The sequence below is a fragment of the Dromiciops gliroides genome, chromosome 5, assembly GCF_019393635.1.
Source record: "Dromiciops gliroides isolate mDroGli1 chromosome 5, mDroGli1.pri, whole genome shotgun sequence".
Classification (NCBI taxonomy): domain Eukaryota; kingdom Metazoa; phylum Chordata; class Mammalia; order Microbiotheria; family Microbiotheriidae; genus Dromiciops; species Dromiciops gliroides.
The window spans coordinates 95,275,180-95,296,403 of NC_057865.1; the positions used below are offsets into that span (position 1 = coordinate 95,275,180).

Genomic DNA, 21,224 nt, shown 5'->3' on the forward strand with positions numbered 1-21,224 from the left:
GTGAATAGAACACCAGCCCTGGAGTCAGGAGGACCTGAGTTCAGTTCAAATCTGGCCTCAGACACTTGACACTAGCTGTGCGATCCTGGGTAAGTCACTTAACCCCAATTCATTCTCCTTCTCCTTCTCCTTCTCTCTCTCTCTCTCTCTCTCTCTCTCTCTCTCTCTCTCTCTCTCTCTCTCTCTCTCTCTCACACACACACACACACACAGAGTAGCCTCAGCTTTATGAACAAAAGCATTTACTGTCACTGTAGGGACATGCTAGAACTTGTATCCAGTATAGGCAAGCATGGTCACTAATCCTTCACTCTCCTTGTTTAGATTCAAACAAACAGTGACAATAAAATGCCTTCTGTAGGCAGGAAACAAACTGATTACAACAAATGAAAAAAGGTTTTGGGCACACAGAGTACTAACATTCATTTTAGTAGAAAATTGAACCTTATAATTGGGAATATAGCCTACAAAGAGTAACAATTTAACATGAGAATATTCAGTAAAATAGAGATAAATGCACACACATGTTTCAAATTTTTAACAGCCTAATTCCACTGCTGTGGATCACAGACCCTGTGCACCTTAGTTGCCTCATCACCTCACACCCGACATCATGGTGATAAGTTTCTCCAAACAGATAAAGCTTCACAAACCCGAGGTTAGTAGTGCTATACCACACTAAGGAATCACAGTAGGATTCTGATTTCAACACCTGGAGCTGTGATTTAGGGACCTTTAATATGGACATTCTCTCCACAGATGGAGAGTAGCACCTGTGTCTAAGTTATAGTGTTAAGAGATCTGCTGGGGGTCCTGACAAGCTGAATGCCTCGCCAATGACACCTGCTGAAAAGTTCATTTCATCACTGACAAAGCTGAGGCTACTCACTAAGACTTCCTTCATGTACCCTCTCCTTCCTTGCATGACTCTTGACATCTCTGATGAAGCCGCCCAGGCTTCAGTGGCTCCCTCTTCCCTCTAAGACCACAGAGCCAGTCCTGACGGGTACTTTAGGTTCTTCCTAGTCTAGCCCAGTCCCCTCTTGCCATTCAGTCTTTCTCTATCCCACCCACTCATGGATCCAGGTGTGCTGGCGTACCCGCTGGTCCTCATCTGTGACACTCCATCTCTTCTGTCTTTCCACTGGCTGCCCCCACACTTCCATCCCTTTACTTCCTTGTCCTCTGAATTTCTCTTCAAGACTCAGCTTAAATGCCACCTTCCAGAGGTGCCCTCAGAGATCACGTCCCATCTACTTTGCATACATCTTTTTCCTCTAGTCATTTACACTGTCTCAGTAGCATGTTAAGTTCCTTGGGGAGATTGGCTGATTTTACCTTTCTCTTTGCATACCTGGTGTCTTAGTGTCTGGCATAAAAGTGCCTAAAAAACACTTGTTGATTGACTAACTGTGAGTAATAAAATATATATATATATATATATATATGAATTATATAAACATAAGAATGTATGGCTTTAACATACTAAACAAATTTTATGCACATATGAATATTAAAGAAAATTTAAAATACAGGTACATGAAATAGTAGGAATAATGCCTGCCTAGGTTAAGTAAGAGAAGGGGGTCAGTTCAAATGCTCCACATTAAAAAAATGTGACTCAGTTCTACAGGGCAATAATACTGTAGGATTGTAACCTTTACTTTGGACAGATTTAATACAATTTTCCTAAACAGAGGTAAAATGACAGGTGTAAAATAAAGCATAAAAACAAAAGGGAATGTTAAATAAAATTAGAAAAAAAAATAGACAATGTGATTTAGAAAAACTATGGGAGGGATGAATACTAACTTTTTCAGGAGCATTATTAATTAAAACTCAGAAGTTAGCGAGAGAACTGTACTCTTCCATCTTGCTGAGGCTGGAAATACAATGACCCCCCTCCCCCCACTCCCAATCTCAATGACTGAAAGCTTTAACCTGCTCTACTTTTGTGACCAGGGCTGGTTTGTCCCTTCCTATGCAGCCTGGTGACCCTCTGCTCTAAGAGGCCCACTGTATTTGTACCAGATTTAGTACTGACCCAAAGGAGTTCTATGCCTATTGCAGCTCAGAATTTTGAAAACCAGCCTCAGCCTCCCCCAGTAGCAGGGTTTACAGGCACCTTTAACTCGCACCTTTTCCCCTATTATCTACAAAACAAACAAGCTACTGGGAAATGAGGACAATACCATTTTTATCTGAGTGCTGTCTGTTAACTGCTGTACCGTGTAGGCGTCTTCCGTGTTGTACTGCAGCAGGATTGCCATCTGGAACGTGGATGCCTTGGGGGTGTCGCCACAACAAACAGAAAGAGAAGAAATGTAAATACTGGCCCAAAATGTAAAACACAAGCTCAAAGAGCTAATTTCTATGCTGAGTAAGAACTGAAGTTATCTAAATGATTAGTTTAGGTCAGAGAAATGTTTTACAGCACAGTGATCTACAGGAGAATGTGAAATGCTATAAAAACATCACAGTGACAGACTTTTCGATGAATATTACAAATTATGAATGAAGACATGAATATTATCCGAAACAATCTATTTTCCTAAAACACAGATGTATATAATAAAGACATGTATTTCATGGTCACCTTTATTGTTATATTTGCTTTTTTCACACAAATAGCCCTGCTATATAGCAAGGAAAATATCCTTTTGGTATAGCCACAACCTGAGTAATGAATTATGCATACACTTCAGGGATTTGATTTTTTTTCCACATCAGTACAAAGTGCCTTAAAAAAGTAAGATGATATCAAGGTATCTTTTTAGCAAACTCCACAAAGAAGGACACAGCTGTTTGCAGGTATAATGAATGAATGGGGGCCATGACTGTTATGGAAGGTGGCTAATGAGTGATATTCACCCTTATAACATGGGAACAAACATAGGTGATACAAAAATGCTGATTCTGTCCCTTCAGTTGTTCACAATTCTCTAGAGCCAGTCCAAGACCACACCCCGCCTTTGTTTTTTTAAAAAAAGAATGAATAAACTGCATTTGTCAACCTGTTTTCCAAAAAACTGATATGATGGTATTGGCTACCATTAGGTCCCATTAATGCAGACTAGAAAAAAGTTTCACTAAAGACTAGGACCAATGTTAAAATTCTGATACTCCTCAGTCTTCTGTCATGCCAAATGCTCATATTATAAAAAATAATAATGTACTCTTGTCATACTTATACTAAGAGCTATTACAGAAAATAACCACAGCAGCAAAGGATTGATAAGAGATCTTTTCCTTTCACACATTCTCTTATCACTTACAGCATGAGAAAAACTATAAACTGACCCCACATTCAAAGAAAGGGAAAGGGAAAAGCAAATGACTGACTAATTACCTATCAGTTCTTGGCTATAATCAGATTCACCATAAGAAAAAAGGGTAAGAGAAACGGTCACTGGAATCCTTGGCATTTGGTGTGGACAGAGTACACTTCTATGTTTTCTTTGGGAAAAAGTAATGTGCAATGGTGTGGCATTACAAATGATTCATTCCATGCTAAAGACCATATTAGAAGCTATTCTCCTTAGAGCAGAACTGGCTAAAATACTCTAATGGAATAAGGAGTGTACGCAGATTAAGTATGTGCAAAACCATTCTATGCATTCTTGTTAACCAAAAGTAACATACAAATGACTTTTATCAGCTGCTTCTGTGATATTTCTAATTTCTATAAGAGGAAGACTTGTAAATCAGTCTTAATTTAGGTTCCCTTAATAGGTAATCTCACTATGACCAAGTTTAATATTTTAACCTTTGTTCAGAGTTATAAACATTTGCCACAATGAAAACCGATTCTTACCTGCAAGGTGTATCTGTTTTTAAAACAGTTGGTTACCAATTCCCCTTTAGACAGCTGATACAACCAAGTCAATTTTCTGCCACTATGGCGACTAGCATAAAAAGCAGTAAAACGCTGATAACTGCGTTCCAACTGTACAAAAAGAAAGGATTTTAAAGCCATGTAAGTACCTGCTGTCAAATTTCACTAAAAGTATTTTTCAACACGGACATAATGTGAATCTGAAGTACAAGCATCTTGTTATTCCATGGGTGGGTTTCCATGGTGGAGGGGATGAAGGGGATGGAGGACTCATAAAGCCAATCACTTTTAAAACACAAAACACAAAATATGAAATTAGACAGTAATCTCTCCTTTTGGAGGAGGGGATAAGATCGTCATGGTTATGGCTACTAAACGGAAATTCAATTCGTTTGCTGATTAAGCACTTATTACTATCATGTGTCAGGCACAGCATTAGGCACTTAGGATAAAAAGATGAAATAGGGTGATTTATGTCCTCCTAAGGCTGGGAACGATGAGATGTGTACATTAATATCAATGACAATTAACGATACAAATAAGACTATACATACGCAGGGGGATCCAAACACACAGAGTTTTGAGAGAGCAATTTGACCTGCTAGTGACCAGGGAACGCTTCATAGAAGAGAGGGGAAATAATTTAGGCTCTGAAGGATACTGCAATGACTGAAACCGGCTGAAGAACCACGCAGGACACTGAGAACAAACACCGTGGGAAGGGAATGGGCACGATAAAATGAAAGGACAGTAAATCCAGTTTTGTTGAAAAATAAAAGTGTAAAGGTAAATTGCAGAGAAATGATCCTGCCCCATCCTCCACAGATACCAGTGAGCAAAGGTATGACCAAGCAACACTCTCCCTGCTTGTTCAAGCTCAAAAAGTTTATGTCTTGGTAGTTTGACAATATGTGATTCCCTCATAAGCCTTCATCTTCCAGCCAAATTGCTATCCTGGCTGCTCCTTCCTGTATACATTTCACCTCCTGTCCCCACGCCTTTTGCAGTAGGTTGCCTCCCTTTCCTGTACTGGTCTCTATTCCCACCTCTGCCTCTCAGAATCCCTAGCTCCCCTCTTAGCACTGCACACATGTTCCCTCCTATAACCCGCCTTCTTGATCCGTCTAGTCATGCCTGACATTCCTTTGTATTCAACTCTCTTTCTTGTATATACTATTTATAAATATCTAATCTCCTCCTACTTTGGTAGGAATATGGAATAAGGCTACTTTGGTGTCTGTTTCTGGCACTTAATAAATTCTTGTCGAATGTCTAAGGATGGGACTTGTACTACTGGACCAAAGATGAAAATCCAGGCATAGCAGACTCCTGACACCTTACAAGGACTGGTAAGAATACATCTGTCTCGAATTTTACATAATCAAATAAAAGAGGCTTTAGACTGAAAAGGGGGAGGGAAAACACTGCCTAACCACCTAACTAAATGCCATCTAGACAAACAGTAATGTAAGAGTAGGAGTAACACCCACGAGGTCTGCCTACACTGATGAACCTGGCTGTATAATCAACAAAGTGACCTTTTCCTTTGGTTGTGACCTTTGTCCTTGTCCAGCTCTAAGGTACTATGCAAGGGTCCACCCAATAGTCTAGGGGCCTCCCTTTCTATCTTGATACTGTGTGGACACCACAGATGCAGCTGGGGTGTCTACTAGTTATCATTCATCGCTTACTACGTGACCAAATCACGTTGTCTTGTCACACATTTCTCCACACTCTCCTGTGTCATTCTTCCCTAGTGACATGCTGCAACTTCCACAGTACCTTTCTCCAGGGCTTCTGGGTAACCCTCAACTCAACTTCTTTGGAAACTGGTATTTCATGACTCAGAGTCAGAGCATCACTGGAAAAATGTTGTTGCTGAAAAGTTAGGCCTCTGTTTCAGGGACAGATGTGGGGTTATTAAGAATACCATTGAGAAACGTACGCTTGTCTAGTTTAGTCACCCTGTTCAAAGTCACAATCTCTACCCATAAGGTAAATTTGTTTAAAAGTTCTCCGAGAAAAGATGACCTTCATTCATGATGCTAACGTTCTCCAAACTTGTCTTCCTAGTCATACATCCTGATGGACTAAGGGCAACGAGCTCTGCCTCTCCAGTGAGTTTTATAGCAATGGGAAAGGCTCATCTTAATTTCTACTCAAGAAAAACAATGAAAGATCTAAGGTGGGCAGTCCACCAATATGTCTATTTTTGAAAGGCATTGCAGATAAGACAGTGAACTAGGCTTTGAACTAAGTAGTAGTAAGAGACTGATAGTGCTCCCAGTCATATGAAACTGAACATTTCAGTAAAATTCCACCTCTTGAATATCAATATTCTTTTGGTGATGCTATCTGAAAGTGAATCGTAAACATCAGAATTTTGAAAAATTAGTTACAAATTACACACCCAAAGGCAATAGTGTGGTCAAAATTATTTGTGGTAAAATTATTATTGCAGTTTTTTAGCTGACTCATTTGGGAGGGGCCACACCTGGCCCACCCTGAGGTTATGTTGAGGTCAGAAGGAGAACTCTTCATAGGCAGTTTTTGAAGGACATCCCCTTTTGGGGGAGGAAAGATTGAACACTCCCTGAAAGGAGGAGGAGGCTCAATCTGATCCTTCTGTGAATTAAAGCTGTAAGGCTCCTTCCTTATTGGCCTGGGGAAAATATCTAAAAAGGGCAGTTCAGAGGGGAGGGTGAACCTAAAAGGTCCCTCATTATTTCTGGGACCCCAATATTAAGGCAAGTCACCCAAATAATGCTCTGTATATAAAATTTTGGCCCTCACAATAGGAAGGTGTTGGTGTGGCTAGAATAAGCAGGCTTCAGCTTCTTACCAGCAATAAATACATTGTGTTTGAGAGGTGGCATAAGAGACAAGATTCAGGAAACATTTAACTAGAAAAGTCAAGCTAACCATGCAGTGTGAATGATCAACAACAGACAACTCAACTAATATGAAACTGAAATATGAAAAGAACAGGAGAGAAGCTTTTTAAACCTTCCAACACATTTGGCACGTTCTTTGGAGGATTTCTGTGAAAACACAGATCAGATACATGAAAGCAGCAGCATAAAGTGGTAGGTTGTGATATGCTCCACAATGAGAAGTGAAAACCACTCTACCACAGCACCAAAGTACTGCTGTAAGAAAAGTATTCCTTATGAAAACACTTTGTCAAACTGATCCCTTTATGCCCAAACACGCCACCTCTAGAGTCACGTACTGCTTCTTATTAAAAACCCTGCTATGACTTGCTTGCTGAAATAGCCATTCTGATAGGCTGCTGAGATTTGTTTCAGAAGGTTCAATGTGACCAGGCAGCAGAGTATTTTTTGTCTAAGATTTTCAAGCATATACATATTTTTAGTTAGTTTGTATCATCTTCATGAACCTGAATCATTACCTCAGAAGGCAGGGCAAATGTACAGGATTGCTGAAAGGGCCATGATCCAGAACTCAGAACCTGAATACTGAAATCCACTAAAAAAAAAAATCAAAGGTCAAGAAAATACTTCATTAGGCATTATAAACTATTACTCTATATTCAGATGGATCCTGTTATTTTTTCCAAAGCATAAAAAAAGTGAAATAGTCTATTTTCAAATTGAAAAACTACCATGGTGAAATTTTCACCCTATTTTCTCTTTATTTTAAAAAGAAAAGTGGCAGATACAGCCAAAACCCAGCTTCATTTCCCCTTCCAAATAGCAAAACCTTTAATGTTCTTTTAACTTTTAGAATCATTAGTGCCACATATATGTTTTAATACTGCCATAGGATCTTCTCTGAATTAGTTACTCATTTTGTTATTACTGAAAACATGAATAAGAATCTTAGTTCCAAAGAACAAGAGGGAAAGACAAACCTATCATATTCATTATAATATTCACAGCTATGAATGAAGTTAAGTTACTTAATTTTAATGACAAGTATATGACTTAGTTTGTTTCTTTTGTGTATCATGAGAATAAAGAGCTAACTCCGATTTCTCTGTAGCTGAATGTTCATATAACTAAAATGAGGACAAATGAGAGTAATTATAGTGTGAGAGGTAGAAGCCTTAGATCTATTTGTCTTTTATTTGTTTAGCTTGTTTGACTTGTTTGACAACTGACTTGCCTGAATTTCAGTTTTAGGACCTGTGTTGCCAACTTCCAGGGTTGGGATGGTAGTAAAATGACTAACTAGCCCTAAAAAACTGGGAGCCACTCTCCTTAAACATTTTTACTTAGGAAGCTCCTTTTCAAAGTTATGTTAGTACTTGAGCTTTATCTCAACTATCCATATTCAATATTTCTATACTTCTTGCATTAGTCAAAATAAAAAGAACTGAATTCTTCAGGAGGACTAGGCCTTACTTACAGTCCAGGGGTTCTGAATTTGTGAGGTGCTTTTTGAACTGTTCGTTCAAGTCTTTGCTCACGCCAATGTCTTGAAACATCCGCTGAAGCTTGGAGGTATATTCAAAACCACAAGCTTGCTGAAATACATTCCAAAGCAATTTTAGCATAAAAAGATCAATTTCCTTAATGATACAACAAAAAGTACATACTTTTAAAGAAATTACTTCACAAGAAATGTGCATATATTACTAATCTAAGACTAGAAATAATAATGGTGCTATCATTTAAGTATACACTATTATTATTATTCATGTTATAAATTTCAATAAAATTAAACAAATGATTTTAATCAAAATTCATTACTTGAAACAACTTTAAATTGCAGTAAATTATATATGTAAAAATGATATATAATCTTCAATTAGAGACATCCATGAGCTGAAAATCTTTAAGCCACTTGAAGACTTCAGAGAATATAACTATTATGTTCAACAATATTTTTGTAATAAAATACACTTGGAGTTCCAACTTAAGACAACGCCATATTTCTCTCTTTCCCATGATGGCAGCAAGGATTACTCTTTTCCTTACTTACAGGGCAAACAGAAAGGGAAAAATTCCCAGCTTTGAGAACTTTTCTGGAGACCACAAGCAGGTAAAGAAGGGGAAACAAAAGGTAATGAGGGTCAGGGGCATCCTCTTAGTGTCAATACTTTTTGGTGTTAATCTGTCACCCTCACCCATCCCTTTCCAAGAGCCCCAGAAAATAGAGCCTTTACTTCACTTTCTACTGACATCATTTGCATCTTTCAAACAGGGTTTCTTGACTCTCTGTTCCATTGTGGAATGAAACAGATTCTCCATTAATCAGTGGCCCCTGAAACAAGGACGCAGCATTTCTGAAGTAGTGTGAGGGCTTCTATTGCACAAAAAGGCTGCCTCTAAGCCTCACACTTACCCAACCCTTCTTCTTCATGACCCTACATGGCAATGTCACATACAGATGCTAATGGTGGATCTTTGGGTATACAAAAAGAAAAAAAAAGGTCAGATTCATCTGTGTTTCAGCTGAAAACTCAGAACTGGCTACCTCAGGCATTACATTATAAAAGCTGCATTGGTCAAATTTGGGGTTGAAGAACTGGACAGGACTAAAGAATAAGAATGGAGGGTAAAAAGGGAATGAAGTTATCAGATGGGAATTTAAGATGAAGCTGACTAGACAAGCAGCCAGCACTGGGAAAGTAACAAGGGAAGTAACAAGGAATGGTAATAGGGTACACCCTGCTCTCATCCTTCCCCCACCTCACTCTACTCCTATTCCAAGGAAGAAAATGGGAAGCAGGACAGAGGATGGTCTGTGTCGGCAGTAAGCTTAAAGAGAAGGCAAGATTGTGTGATAAGCAATTTCACATGAGGGTAAATAAATGGGTTTTAGGAGATCTTTGGGATCACCTGCCTAGTTCACATAGAAAGGATTTAAATAATTCCTATGATAATGGGGTACCAACTGGTGGTGCAGTAGTACAGATAGTGTCTGGAGTCAGGAAAGCCTGAGTTCAAATCTGTCTTCAGACACTTCCTAGCCATGTGATCCAGGGAAGTCACTTCATCTGAAAAGTGGGGATAGTAAGAACATCTACTACTCAGCATTGATGGGAGGATCAAATGAGATAATTGTAAAGCACCTAGCAAAGCACCTGGCATGCAGTAAGCACAATACAAATGTTGGTTATTGTTATTTTTAAAATTCTCTTTAAGTTGATGATTAGAACTATATACAATATTCTGGTAAGGATGAATATCTTACATTATCTTCTTTAAACATCCCTAGCATTTTCTGATTACAGTAACATATTGGTAATCATTTCTAGATTGTCACAATGATTTCCAGATTACTTGCTGGGTTGTAATGTTGATAACTTAAAATTAAGCATATAATTTTCTGAGATGAATTCTCTAAAATGCAACATTAAAATGATTTTAAAAAATGGATCACAGAGCACTGGCCCTAGATTCAGGAGGACCTGAGTTCAAATCTGGCCTCAGCCACTTGACACTTACTAGCTATGTGACCCTAGGCAAGTCACTTAACCCTCATTGCCCCACCTCCCCCCCAAAAAAGATAAAAAATAAAATAAAAATGGATCACAGAACTCACTTAGGGCTATAGCTGGTTTGGGTAGGATGGGAGGAGTGGGTGGAGAAATAAGAGACCAGCAGTGGCTCAAGTACAGCATCAGGAGAAAGCCCTTAGAAGGACACGGAAAAGGAAGGAGAGCATTAAAAATGGGGCGAACAGAATGAGAAAAGGTGTATTCAGGGAATACTGAGTAGAATGACTTGGCTGGAATCAACAAGTTACCCTGCAGGAGCAGCCATTTCAAGGAAGGTATTGGATAGTAAATTGGGGGACCTGAGCTCTACCCTCTAGACAATGGGGAACCATGGAAGGTTCTGGGGTAGAGGGCACTTGATAACAGTGGCTGGATAAGAATCTACTCCTATATAAATATGCGAAAAATATAATTCTAAGACTTTTTAAGTTTCCATAACCTAGTTACTTGCTTAGCTAGTTTCAACCTAGGCATTAATACCTTTCATAAATGTGTCAAAAAACTCTAAGAAGATGAAATTGAGTAGGGAAAATTGAAACTAACCTTCAGTTTGGAGATCATGCTGGCCTCAGCATCATCACTTGCACTATTCTGGTGCACAAGTCTTTTTGCCAACATTTTTGCGTAGAATTTCTGAAATACATCTTTATCCTCAATGTATTTGAAGACAACCATCTGTTAAAACAAATATTAGGAGTCATTTAAGTTACATTTCTATATCGACTGAAAATCATGATTTTATTTTATTGCTTTAAGAGTTAAAAGGTAATATATTTCAATGTTGTGAAATGCTAAAAACCCATATAATCTTTGAAAAAAAATTTTTTACAATACATTTCCCAAACAACATTGAATTGGCTCAGTTCTAATTAACCTCCTATTTTAATTATACACCTATAACAAAAGTATGTGATTAAAGTCAATAATCAAGAGTGACTGAGATTCTTCTTTATTAAGCACCTCACCACTTACCACTTGATTAAGTGTATCTTCTAGCTCTGCTTCTTCTGGGTTCTTGGAACTGAAATAAATCAAGGAAGGCATAAAACTTTGGCTGTAATGCACCCATGAATTAAATAGTCTTACAAAATAACCATATAATAAAGCCAAGAAAAAACAAGGAGAAAAACCAGCAGTTTGGAAAGATTGCAAATTAAACATTTCAAAGTAGTAAACCACCAGGAAACGATACTGATCCAAACGATCATTTAAAAAACATAAAGGAAAATATTTAATAACCAAATTATTTCTTTCTACCTTCTAGATGTTTCTTAGTTCTGCTTTAAAAATCATTCTGAAACCATTTAGAATGCTACTGCAATAGTTTAGGCAAGAGCTAATGAGAACAAGCAGGGTGGTAGCTGTGGGAGACGAAAGAAGAGATCTAATACGAGAGGTAGGAAGGTAAAAATAGCAAGATATGGCAAATGACTGGATTGATGTGGGGTGATGGAGAGTATAGAGTCAAGGATAATGCTGTGGTTGCCAACCTGTGTGTCAGGAAGGATGGTGGTACAGTGCCTTTAAAGAAAATGGGAAAGTCTGGAAGAAGGGAAGGCTTGAGGGGGAAAGACAATTAATTGGTTTTGTGTGTGACGAGTTGAGATGGCTCTGGAATGTCTAATAGCCAATTACTGATGAGGGGGGGCTAGATCTTAGGGGAGAGACTGGGATTAAATAAATAGAATTAGAAATTATCTGGAGATGATACCTAAACCCATGAGAAGTAAAGAGGTTACCAAGACAGTGCATAGAGGAGGAAAAGAAGGCCTAGAACCTTAGGGAAAACCCATATTTAACAGATATACACTGATGATGAACCTACTGAGGAGCTGGAGAAGGAACAGTCAAACAGGTAAGAGAACAAAGGAGAAAGTAGCATCACAAAAGCCCACTCAAAGTATCTAGTAGGAGAGGGTGGTCAATAGCGTCAAATGCAGCAGAAAGGTCAAGAGGGATGAAGACTGAAAAAAAGATCACCAGATGTGGCAACTCTGAGCAGTATAAGTTGAGTGATAAAGTTTGAAACCAGTTTGCAAAGGGTTCAAGATTAAGTAGAGAAATGGAAGTGGTACATACCGACAGCCTTTTCAAGGAGTTTGGCTGAATACAGAAGAGAAGTACAGGACAAAAGTTTGACAGTGAAGAGTTTTTAAGACTGGAGGAGGCTTGGATATGTTTGAAGGCAATAGGGAAGGAATCAGTGTATTAGGAAGAGGCTAAAGAAAGGTTCAAGGGAAAGGAGGATTCAACCTGTTGGAGAAGATAGGAGGGGAAAGAATCCAGTTCACATGTAGAGAGCCTGGCCTTGGCTAGGAGAAGGGCCAATTCCTTTCGTCAGACACTGGAGGAAGAAGGAAAGAATGGAAGATGTGAAGGGGTTTTCAGATGAAAAGAACATTAACAGGAGAAAAGAGAATGAAGGCTGAATGGACTCAATTTTCTCAGAAAGAATTGGAAGCAAAGTCCTATGCTGAGAGGGGTAGAAGGAGGAACCAGAGGCTTGTGCAGCAAAGGGAAGGGAGTGGAATTGGCAAGCAATCAGGGAGGAATAAAAAAGAATCCAGGGGAGACTAAGACAATAACAAAAGTAAACTTTAAGATGGGTAACACCGAATTCACAAAGATGCTGTGAAGTTCGAATGAAAGGATGTATGTAAAGTACTTCACAGACTTTAAAGCTTCTGATAATGCCCAACCAGAAAGTATTTATCAAGTACTTTAAATGTGTCCAGAATGATGCCAAGGGCTGGGGATGGAAAAAAGGCAAAGATAGTCCCAGCGCTGAAGGAGCTCACATCCCAAGGGAGGAGACAACATCTAAACAAAAAGGTATAACAGAAGACACAGAGTGACCATGTGTGTGAGTACGTATCCTCAGGGGGAAATGTGCAGCAATTGGGTGGGATGACCTCTTCAGAAAGCAGCCTATGAAGGAATCTGGGGAAGACACGGAGCCTCCAGGCTAGGGCCTATGAGGCACAGAGGACAGCAAGTACAGAACCAGAGTCAGAATATGGAGAAACACGTAAAAAACAGCAAATAAGGTAATAGAGTTAAAAAGTACAGTGCATAGAGAGAGATTGGAAAAGTAAAAGAAGACTGGAAAGACAGGAAAGAGGCTGGGTTGTGAGGACCTTGAAATGCCAAATACAAGATTTTATATTTGATCTGGGATGTAATGGGAAACCACTGGAATTTACAGAGTGAGAGTGACATGGTCAGATCTTTGCTTTAGGAAAAATACTGGCAGTCCTGTGGAGGACAGATGGGAGTGGGAGGCCAATTAAAAAGCTTTATCAATAGTCCAGACAAAGAGGTGATTAGAACCGAAACTAGGATAGGATGCTAGTTTGGTAAGTAGAAAGCACAGTACATATGTTAGAGATAGTATAAAAGAAGAAATGTCGTAGCTGTGTGACCCTGGGCAAGTCACTTAACCCTGATTGCCCTGCCAAAAAAAAAAAAAAGAGGAGTGGGGGAGGAGGAAGAGAAATGGTAAGATCTGGCAACTGACTGGATAAATGAGGCAGGAGTGAGGAGGATACTCAGGTGTAAATCTGAGGGACTGGACCACAGTGGGGCCCTTGACAGACACGAGGAAGTTTGGAAGAGGGGAGTGTTTGGGGTTAAAGATAAAGAGTCTTGTTTTTGACAAGCTGAATGTGAGATGCATACAAAGCATTCAGTTTGAAATTTCTACTAAGATGTGGAGATGGGGTATTAGAGCTCAGGATAGAGACTAGGGCTGGATATATGACATATAAATGCTGATTATTATACTTCGATTTACAAAATTTTTATGGAACAACGATCATTTTAGACAATCCCATGAGTCCTATTTTTTTTTTCCCACACTGATAGCACACACAAAAAACCCACAAATGTCAGGCCAGAGTCTTTCTCCAGTGTCTATTTTAAAAACGTTTAGTAATCTAGTACCTTTTCTTCAACAAGGAATCACAGTATCGGGCCAACAACTCCGGGGATTTACTTGATGACTGAGCCATTTTGGTTACTGCATTGTTGTTTATAAAACGACCACAAGCCTGTGAATTATATAAAATATAGTTTAAGAAAATTCAACATCAAAAGATGATGTCAGTTATAACATAAACATACTTACTTTATCAAGTGCAGCCACAAAGCCAGCATCATTGTTGAATGCTGACATTACTAGTGCATTATATTTCTTATGAACATCCAACACTGTCTGTACATACATTTTGGGGTCCTTAAAAGAAGGAGAAACAACAGAAGGCAGTTAATGGATGGTAAAGTTGTTCAGTTATTTTCATGTGTTAGCTCAAATACATTCATCATTTAGTTCATTATTCTTTAATTCATTTGTCCTTTAGAGGAGAATTAAGAAGTGAGATCAGAAAATATTTCTAGTCTTTTCTTTAAACATTGGGTACTGGCGAAGGGGAGGTAGGCATTTTCACCTCACTTGAAATCCAAAGTCCAATATTAAGAACAAATATACCATGCAGTCAAATTACTTGAAATATGAATGGTTCTATTAAAAACTTTATCCACTGAATAACTAGATTCAGATTATCTGTTTGAATAAAGACCAAATATAATCAATCAGTCACCTAAGGACTCAATTATTCCAGCAGAGTTAAGTGAAATAAACTGAGGGTTAGAGGAGTTCAGTGGCAGTAGGTGAAGTCAGGAAAGACTTCCTGAAGGAGCTGAACTTTTAGGAATGAGCAGGAAAGATGCAAATACTTCATTAGTTAAAGAGCAAGAGATAGGTATAGGAATGAACAAGCTGTATTCATGTGCTAGTGAAAGGGATGGTTTAAAAAAGAGGTTTGTGTGTTGCAAAGTCAAGAGGAAAAAGGGTGGTCTTTTTTTAAGACAGGGGTCAGACAGCAGAGGGCCTTCCAAGTCAGACTATATAGAGCCACTAAGGAATTCTGGGTAACAGAGGGAGTGAAAAGGGGAGTGACAGGGAATGGGGGAAAGAATAAGAACTAATTAGGGTGCTGCCAAGTTTGAAGAGAGCAGAGAGTGCAATTGAGAGATACTGTGATGGGTTGAGTAAGAAGGAAAAGATGACTCAGGTTTTGAACCTGTTTTATCTGGGAGGATGGTGGCACCTATAGAAATAAAGAAATTGGAAGATAAGTCAGATTATGATGAGTAAATGATGAATTCAGTTTTGGACATACTGAATTTCAACTGCTAGTGGGACATGTAAGGAAAATATTTGGCAGGCAGCTAAAGATGTGGACCTGGATAAGAATGATAGAGGCCTTACTGAGGAGAAAAAAGCCTGCAAACACTGAGGAATTTAAAAAATAAGCCTAGAATGATGCCTTGGACTAAGGTGGTACCACCAGAACAATGACATATTTCAAGGGAAAAACCTAACAAGATTTAGTGTCTAGCTGAATAAACATTTACAGAAATAAACTTGGAAGGTAGTGTGGGGTAAAAAAATGAATTCAATTTTATAATGCTGAGATTGAAGTGCTAATGAGTTGTCAATGTGAAAATGACTAGCAGGCAGTTGGAGACACAAGTCAGATAAAAGGACAAAACAGAAAATAAAGATCTAGGTGTCAGTGTATAAGTAATAAGTTGAAACCCTTTTAAATGAATAAATTTTCTATGGAAAATCCTATGGAAATTCTTCTCCTATGGAAGATAAAAAAGACAGAGAAAAGCTGAACCATGAGGGCACTAAAAGGAAATCATGAAAAAGAAAAAAACCACAAAAGCTGTCTCAGAGGAAGGGGTGCCAAAATAGTATATTGTCAGAGCAGTAAAATGAAGAGGTGAAGTTCAAGGAGGAGTATCAAAAGCAAAAGGGGACAACGAAGACTGTGTGAGGGAATCTGGCAGTAAGGGGGTAACAGAATGGTGCAGATAAGATTACAAGGATTAATAAAATATTAAGAGCACCCTCTAGTGTACAACAGATGTAAAGTAATTAAGTTGGTGAGCATAATGTTAATTACTCCTGAAAGTAAGGTAAGAAAGTTAACAGGTAGAAAAAGGCCCTATCAAAGTAGGAAAGACTATATCTATATCTATCTATATCTCAAGATAGAGGTACTGGAGCCAATGGTTTGGTTTTTGTAATATCTTTGAGCAACAGAGGTTCACTTAAAAAGTTCATGGTACATAAACATACAGTACTTTGTCTAATTGGAAATTTCAACAATAATATTTAAACAAACCAGAAACTACTATGTGCCAGGCACTGGGGACTTTAAAAAAAAAAAAAAAAGGAGGCAACACAGTTCCTGCCCTCAAGGAGCTCACAATCTAATGGGGGTACCCCCCCCCAGTGGTGATAACAAACAAACACATGTACAGACTGGTTATATACAGGATAAATAAGAAATAATAAATAGTACTAGAATTGAGTGGTTGGGGAAAGACTTCCTGTAAGAAGGTGGGATTTCAGTTAGAACTTAAAGGAAGACAGGGAAGGCAGTAAACAGAGATAATAACATCTTATTCCATTCAACTCTACTTTTCTTAAATCAAAAGGAAAATTCTAAAAACATTTTACAAACTTAAAATTTATCAAGATATACCATACTAAATACTTTAAAAATCGATCTTTCCATTTTTTTAAACACAAATCATGTAATATAATTTTGAGTGATTCACTTCATAAAAACTTCATTCAGACATAATTCCTAAGCATTAGCTATAAACCTAAATCCAGTGATAGTCTAATTTTTCTCCCCAGGAAACTACATATATCATCAATTGGGGATACCAACAGATGAGAGGCGAGCTATTCCAACTGCAGTGACATGAGCAGAAACAGAATCTGTTACAATCCTGTGCATGGAATTTATAACTGGGAATGATGACAGAGTGGGGAACTTGGAAAAGACCAAAAGAACTGATCAGAGTCTAAAAAAGCCATTAGGAGACCAAGTCAGCTTTCTATTCAAGGGACACTTAAAAGAAAAATGTCATTTGAGGGCTTACCAAAGATGCCAATTTAGTGAGACAGTTTGCTGGAGTGAGTATCACCATCATTAAGAGTATCCACTGTACAAAAAACTGCATGAGGCATGGTAGAATTTTAAAAAGCCAGTAAAAGCCACAGATCCTACTGCTTAGTAGTTGATTTTTTGAAAGATTGGGGAAGAGGTGAGGAGACAGGAGAGAATACGGAATCAAACAAATGATTAGATGTATGTAGGTCTATAAAGGCACACACGTATATAAAACATTTATTTTGTCATGCAATTATTTGGAAAAACAAGTGAAAAATGCATCATACTTCATTTTATTTAAGTCACTACTCTTTGTTGCAAAGGATATCAGTAGTCAATTTTCAACAGTAACATATACACAACATATAAAAGCACAAATTCCAGAAAAATACAAACTATGGAGAGCAATATAGTGAACTCAATTTATCTGCATGCAGATAACCCACTTTGTCAGTTACTGGTAACAAATTTTTAATTCTGTCTGGCTTCCCCCTGTCACCTAGCATGAGTCTGAGGTGCCTCTTTCCAATGCCAGTTTGTGTGAGCTCAGGGAATAAAATTAATTTTTAATATTAATATAACAAAAAATAGGAAGGCCCATATGCTGCCTCAAAAATAATTTGTATCTAAGACAACAATGAAAAAATGTTGATTATCAGCTATTTGAGTATGAACTAAGCTTATAGGTTTTTCTTTATGCTGTTTTTAAAAAATATCTTCAGACATACTATAAGATGACCATATCTTAGATGACCTTAGAAAACTGGTCAATGTGATAGATAATTTAATTAATTCACTTATTAAGCATCTGATATATGTAAGGCATTGTGGCTACAAAAATACTTATGACACTGACCTTACCCTTAAGGAGTTACATATATAACTATCTGGAATACAAGAAATAGTAAGTATCAAGGGCATTCTCGTGCCCCTGCTGGATCACTGCAGTGTGCACCCAGATTCTTTGGACGCAGTACTCAGATAAGCCAACCTCCTGCCTTGACCCAACTGGTTGTCCTATACATTGGAAGGACTTACTCTCTCTGGAAGGATCCTACCATCATGCCTTGGCTAGAAACAAACGTCAGAGAAGTGCTGCAGACAGTAGATGCTGGTGAACCCATAGTAGAGGAATCTGAAAGAAGGCAGAAGATCCAGTACCAGAGCGCCCCCAGAAATATCTATCTCCATGTGATCCTTTCTGAGATGAAGGAGGCCACCACAGCCCTGCCTCTGGAAGTGACATCCCAAGCCTGTGATGGGGTTTGACCCTCTGTCTCCTCTGGATTCCATCACTTCCTACACCAGACCACGAAGGCCAAACCGTTACTCCAATGAAAGCACATTATCTTTCTTCTTCGATCATTGTTGCCAAATTTTACCTTTCAGGGAGAAGACACACCAGATGAAATCGACCTGGCTGGCACCGAGGAGGACTGTGACCAGGGCCTGAACAGGCTGATGGCAGTCATGGGAGACCTACTAGCCAACACCAGTTCCAGGACCCTCCAACAGAAGATAACCCTAATGGGAATGGAGATGAGGACGAGGATGAAGATGAAGACTGGGACTAAGCATCCAGAATCCCAGTGATATGCTGGATAATTATTTTCAGGTGAAATTTAATAGTTCCCTCAAGTAAAAAAGTGCTTTAAAAAAATAATAAGTATCAAGGACAAGCCCCCAAAAACGGGCCCAAGAAAATGATATGAGATATTTGAGCATGGAGAAATAATTTTCAGAATATTTTCTTTGGGGGGAAGAGAGGAAAAAAGATAGTGGTTAGAGGGAGAAACTTCAAAAGGAGGAAAAGGCTATTCTAGGCATAGGAAAAGTAGGAGCCAAGACATGAAGATGTGAAACAACAGTGTAGAAGCATCCACTAGACCAGTATGGTAGTATATGAAGGATAAGGCTGTAAAGACAGATCGGAATCAGATTGTGGAAGACCTTTAATGATAAGCAATTTATCATATTTTACTTTTTGGGCCAATAAGGAGTTACTGAAGATTTCTGAATAGAGGAGTCATACAATTAAAGCTGTTCATCAGGAAGATTAGATGAATGATCATCCTGGTTAAGTATTCAATGAAGGGTAGCAGTGGTGGGAGGGGTACTGAGAATGCTATTTATTGACATGAAATAACAACAATAGTAAACTTGGCTATCTTCCTGTAGCATGTATCCAGGAGGTAATGGAGAAAATCCCTAGACTTGGCAAACTTTGTGGTCATGACTATTAACCATCTCTGGATATTCATGTAAAGCATAAATGATAATACCAGAGGGAGCCTAGATGGGACTGCTAGGGATTTTGAACTCTTGGGCAATAAAATGAAGACCTCTGGTTATATTTTCATTCCTTCTGCTTATCACAGGCAAAGGGTGCATTAGGAAAAGGAAGATATAGGAAATGAATGACTAATCAAGATGGATCTGAGAAAATGGGAAAGAGCATAGTGCAGTAAAATGTGCTGTCATATGCAGAATCAAAGAATCAAAGCTTGAACTCTGGCTTGATCACTACTGATTAACTGCCTTGGTAACGGGAGAAAAATCACTTCAAGTAACTGAAGGAGTTTTACTGGATGATCTTCAAGGCTCCTGATTATGGATGGAAATTCCTCTAAGAGTTGGTAACAAAGTATTTTCCTAGAGTTTTGGAAAACTCATCAAGGAAGCTTTATACTAGAAAGAAAAGGGCAGGGTTATAAAACTTCATGCTCATAGCTTAGACCATCAAGAATTTAAGCAAAGAAGACCAAAGCAATAATGGAAGAAGAATAGTATAACAGATATCTGCTCAGACTTCTGCAGCACAGAAAACCAAAGAATGGAGTCAACGAGACCACAGCCTCAGATGTCTATACAAAAATGGATGAAATACAAGCAAAGAAACAAGGAGAGCCGGAGTTGATAACATAAGGAGACAAATATGAACTGGTATCTCACTGTTGGCTGGCTGGATATTAAGCACTCTACAATATTACTTGAAATGCCTCCTTCACTCACATAGCTACCAAACTAGTATGAGTCCCAATCACCTTTTGTCCAGACTATTGAAATATCTTCTTTTTTTTTTTTAAAGGGACCTAGGAGGTTATTAATTTTTTTGTTTATTTTTTGTGGGGCAATGAGGGTTAAGTGACTTGCCCAGGGTTCAAATTCGACTTCAGACACTTGACACTTACTAGCTGTGTGACCCTCGGCAAGTCACTTAACCTTCACTGCCCCACACACACAAAAAAGAGAAACAGCTGACAATTATGTTTAGATTCTCTCCCCAAATTTTTATTGACACATTAAAAGACCATCATTTTCTAAGTATAGTTTAGAGAGAGATTTTTCTAACATTGGTTTACAGACCAGCACCATTAGATTGTGAGCTCCTTAAGATCAGGAATCATTTTTTGGGCCATTTTTCTATCTCCAATGCCTACCAATGTCTGTCGCATAGCAGGCATTGAATATTGTGTTTTATTGATTGACTACTAACCAGCACCAGTCTTTGGCAAGTTCTTTTGTTTTCAAACAGTTTTTTACTAACAAAGGTATTTACTTCTTAAAAATGTAACAACTTGAGGGGCAGCTAGGTGGTGCAGTGGATTAAGCACTGACCCTGGATTCAGGAGGACCTGAGTTCAAATCCAGCCTTAGACACTTGACACTAGCTGTGTGACCCTAGGCAAGTCACTTAACCCTCATTGCCCCACAAAACCAAAAAACAAACCAAAACCAAACTTATCAACTTGAAAATAAATTTATCCTCTCTGTTTTGTTTTTCTTACGCTTGGCTACCAATCCATACCCCCTGAACCATGTGATAGTCACTGAGATGAGGCTACAGGTACTGTTCCATGGTCTAGTTTCAATGAGTAAACACTACTTTAATACGTCACACATCACATTCTTGCTACAACATAGCTTATTTACCTTTCTCTTTACT

At 38.5% G+C, this 21,224-nt stretch overlaps 1 protein-coding gene across 7 annotated transcripts in view; it reads right to left on the reverse strand.

Annotated features, from left to right (window-relative positions):
• CUL1 (cullin 1) overlaps positions 1 to 21,224 on the reverse strand; it is a 108,405-nt gene that overhangs the window by 5,060 nt on the left and 82,121 nt on the right. For all 7 annotated transcript variants that reach the window (XM_043966793.1, XM_043966790.1, XM_043966792.1 and 4 more), the window contains 8 exons: positions 14,431 to 14,538; positions 14,247 to 14,353; positions 11,277 to 11,325; positions 10,848 to 10,979; positions 8,207 to 8,324; positions 7,248 to 7,324; positions 3,815 to 3,946; positions 2,193 to 2,285 (listed from right to left, as the gene is read on the reverse strand). In XM_043966793.1, the coding sequence (XP_043822728.1) occupies positions 2,193 to 2,285; positions 3,815 to 3,946; positions 7,248 to 7,324; positions 8,207 to 8,324; positions 10,848 to 10,979; positions 11,277 to 11,325; positions 14,247 to 14,353; positions 14,431 to 14,538 (816 nt within the window). The remainder of the gene's footprint in view (positions 1 to 2,192; positions 2,286 to 3,814; positions 3,947 to 7,247; positions 7,325 to 8,206; positions 8,325 to 10,847; positions 10,980 to 11,276; positions 11,326 to 14,246; positions 14,354 to 14,430; positions 14,539 to 21,224) is intronic.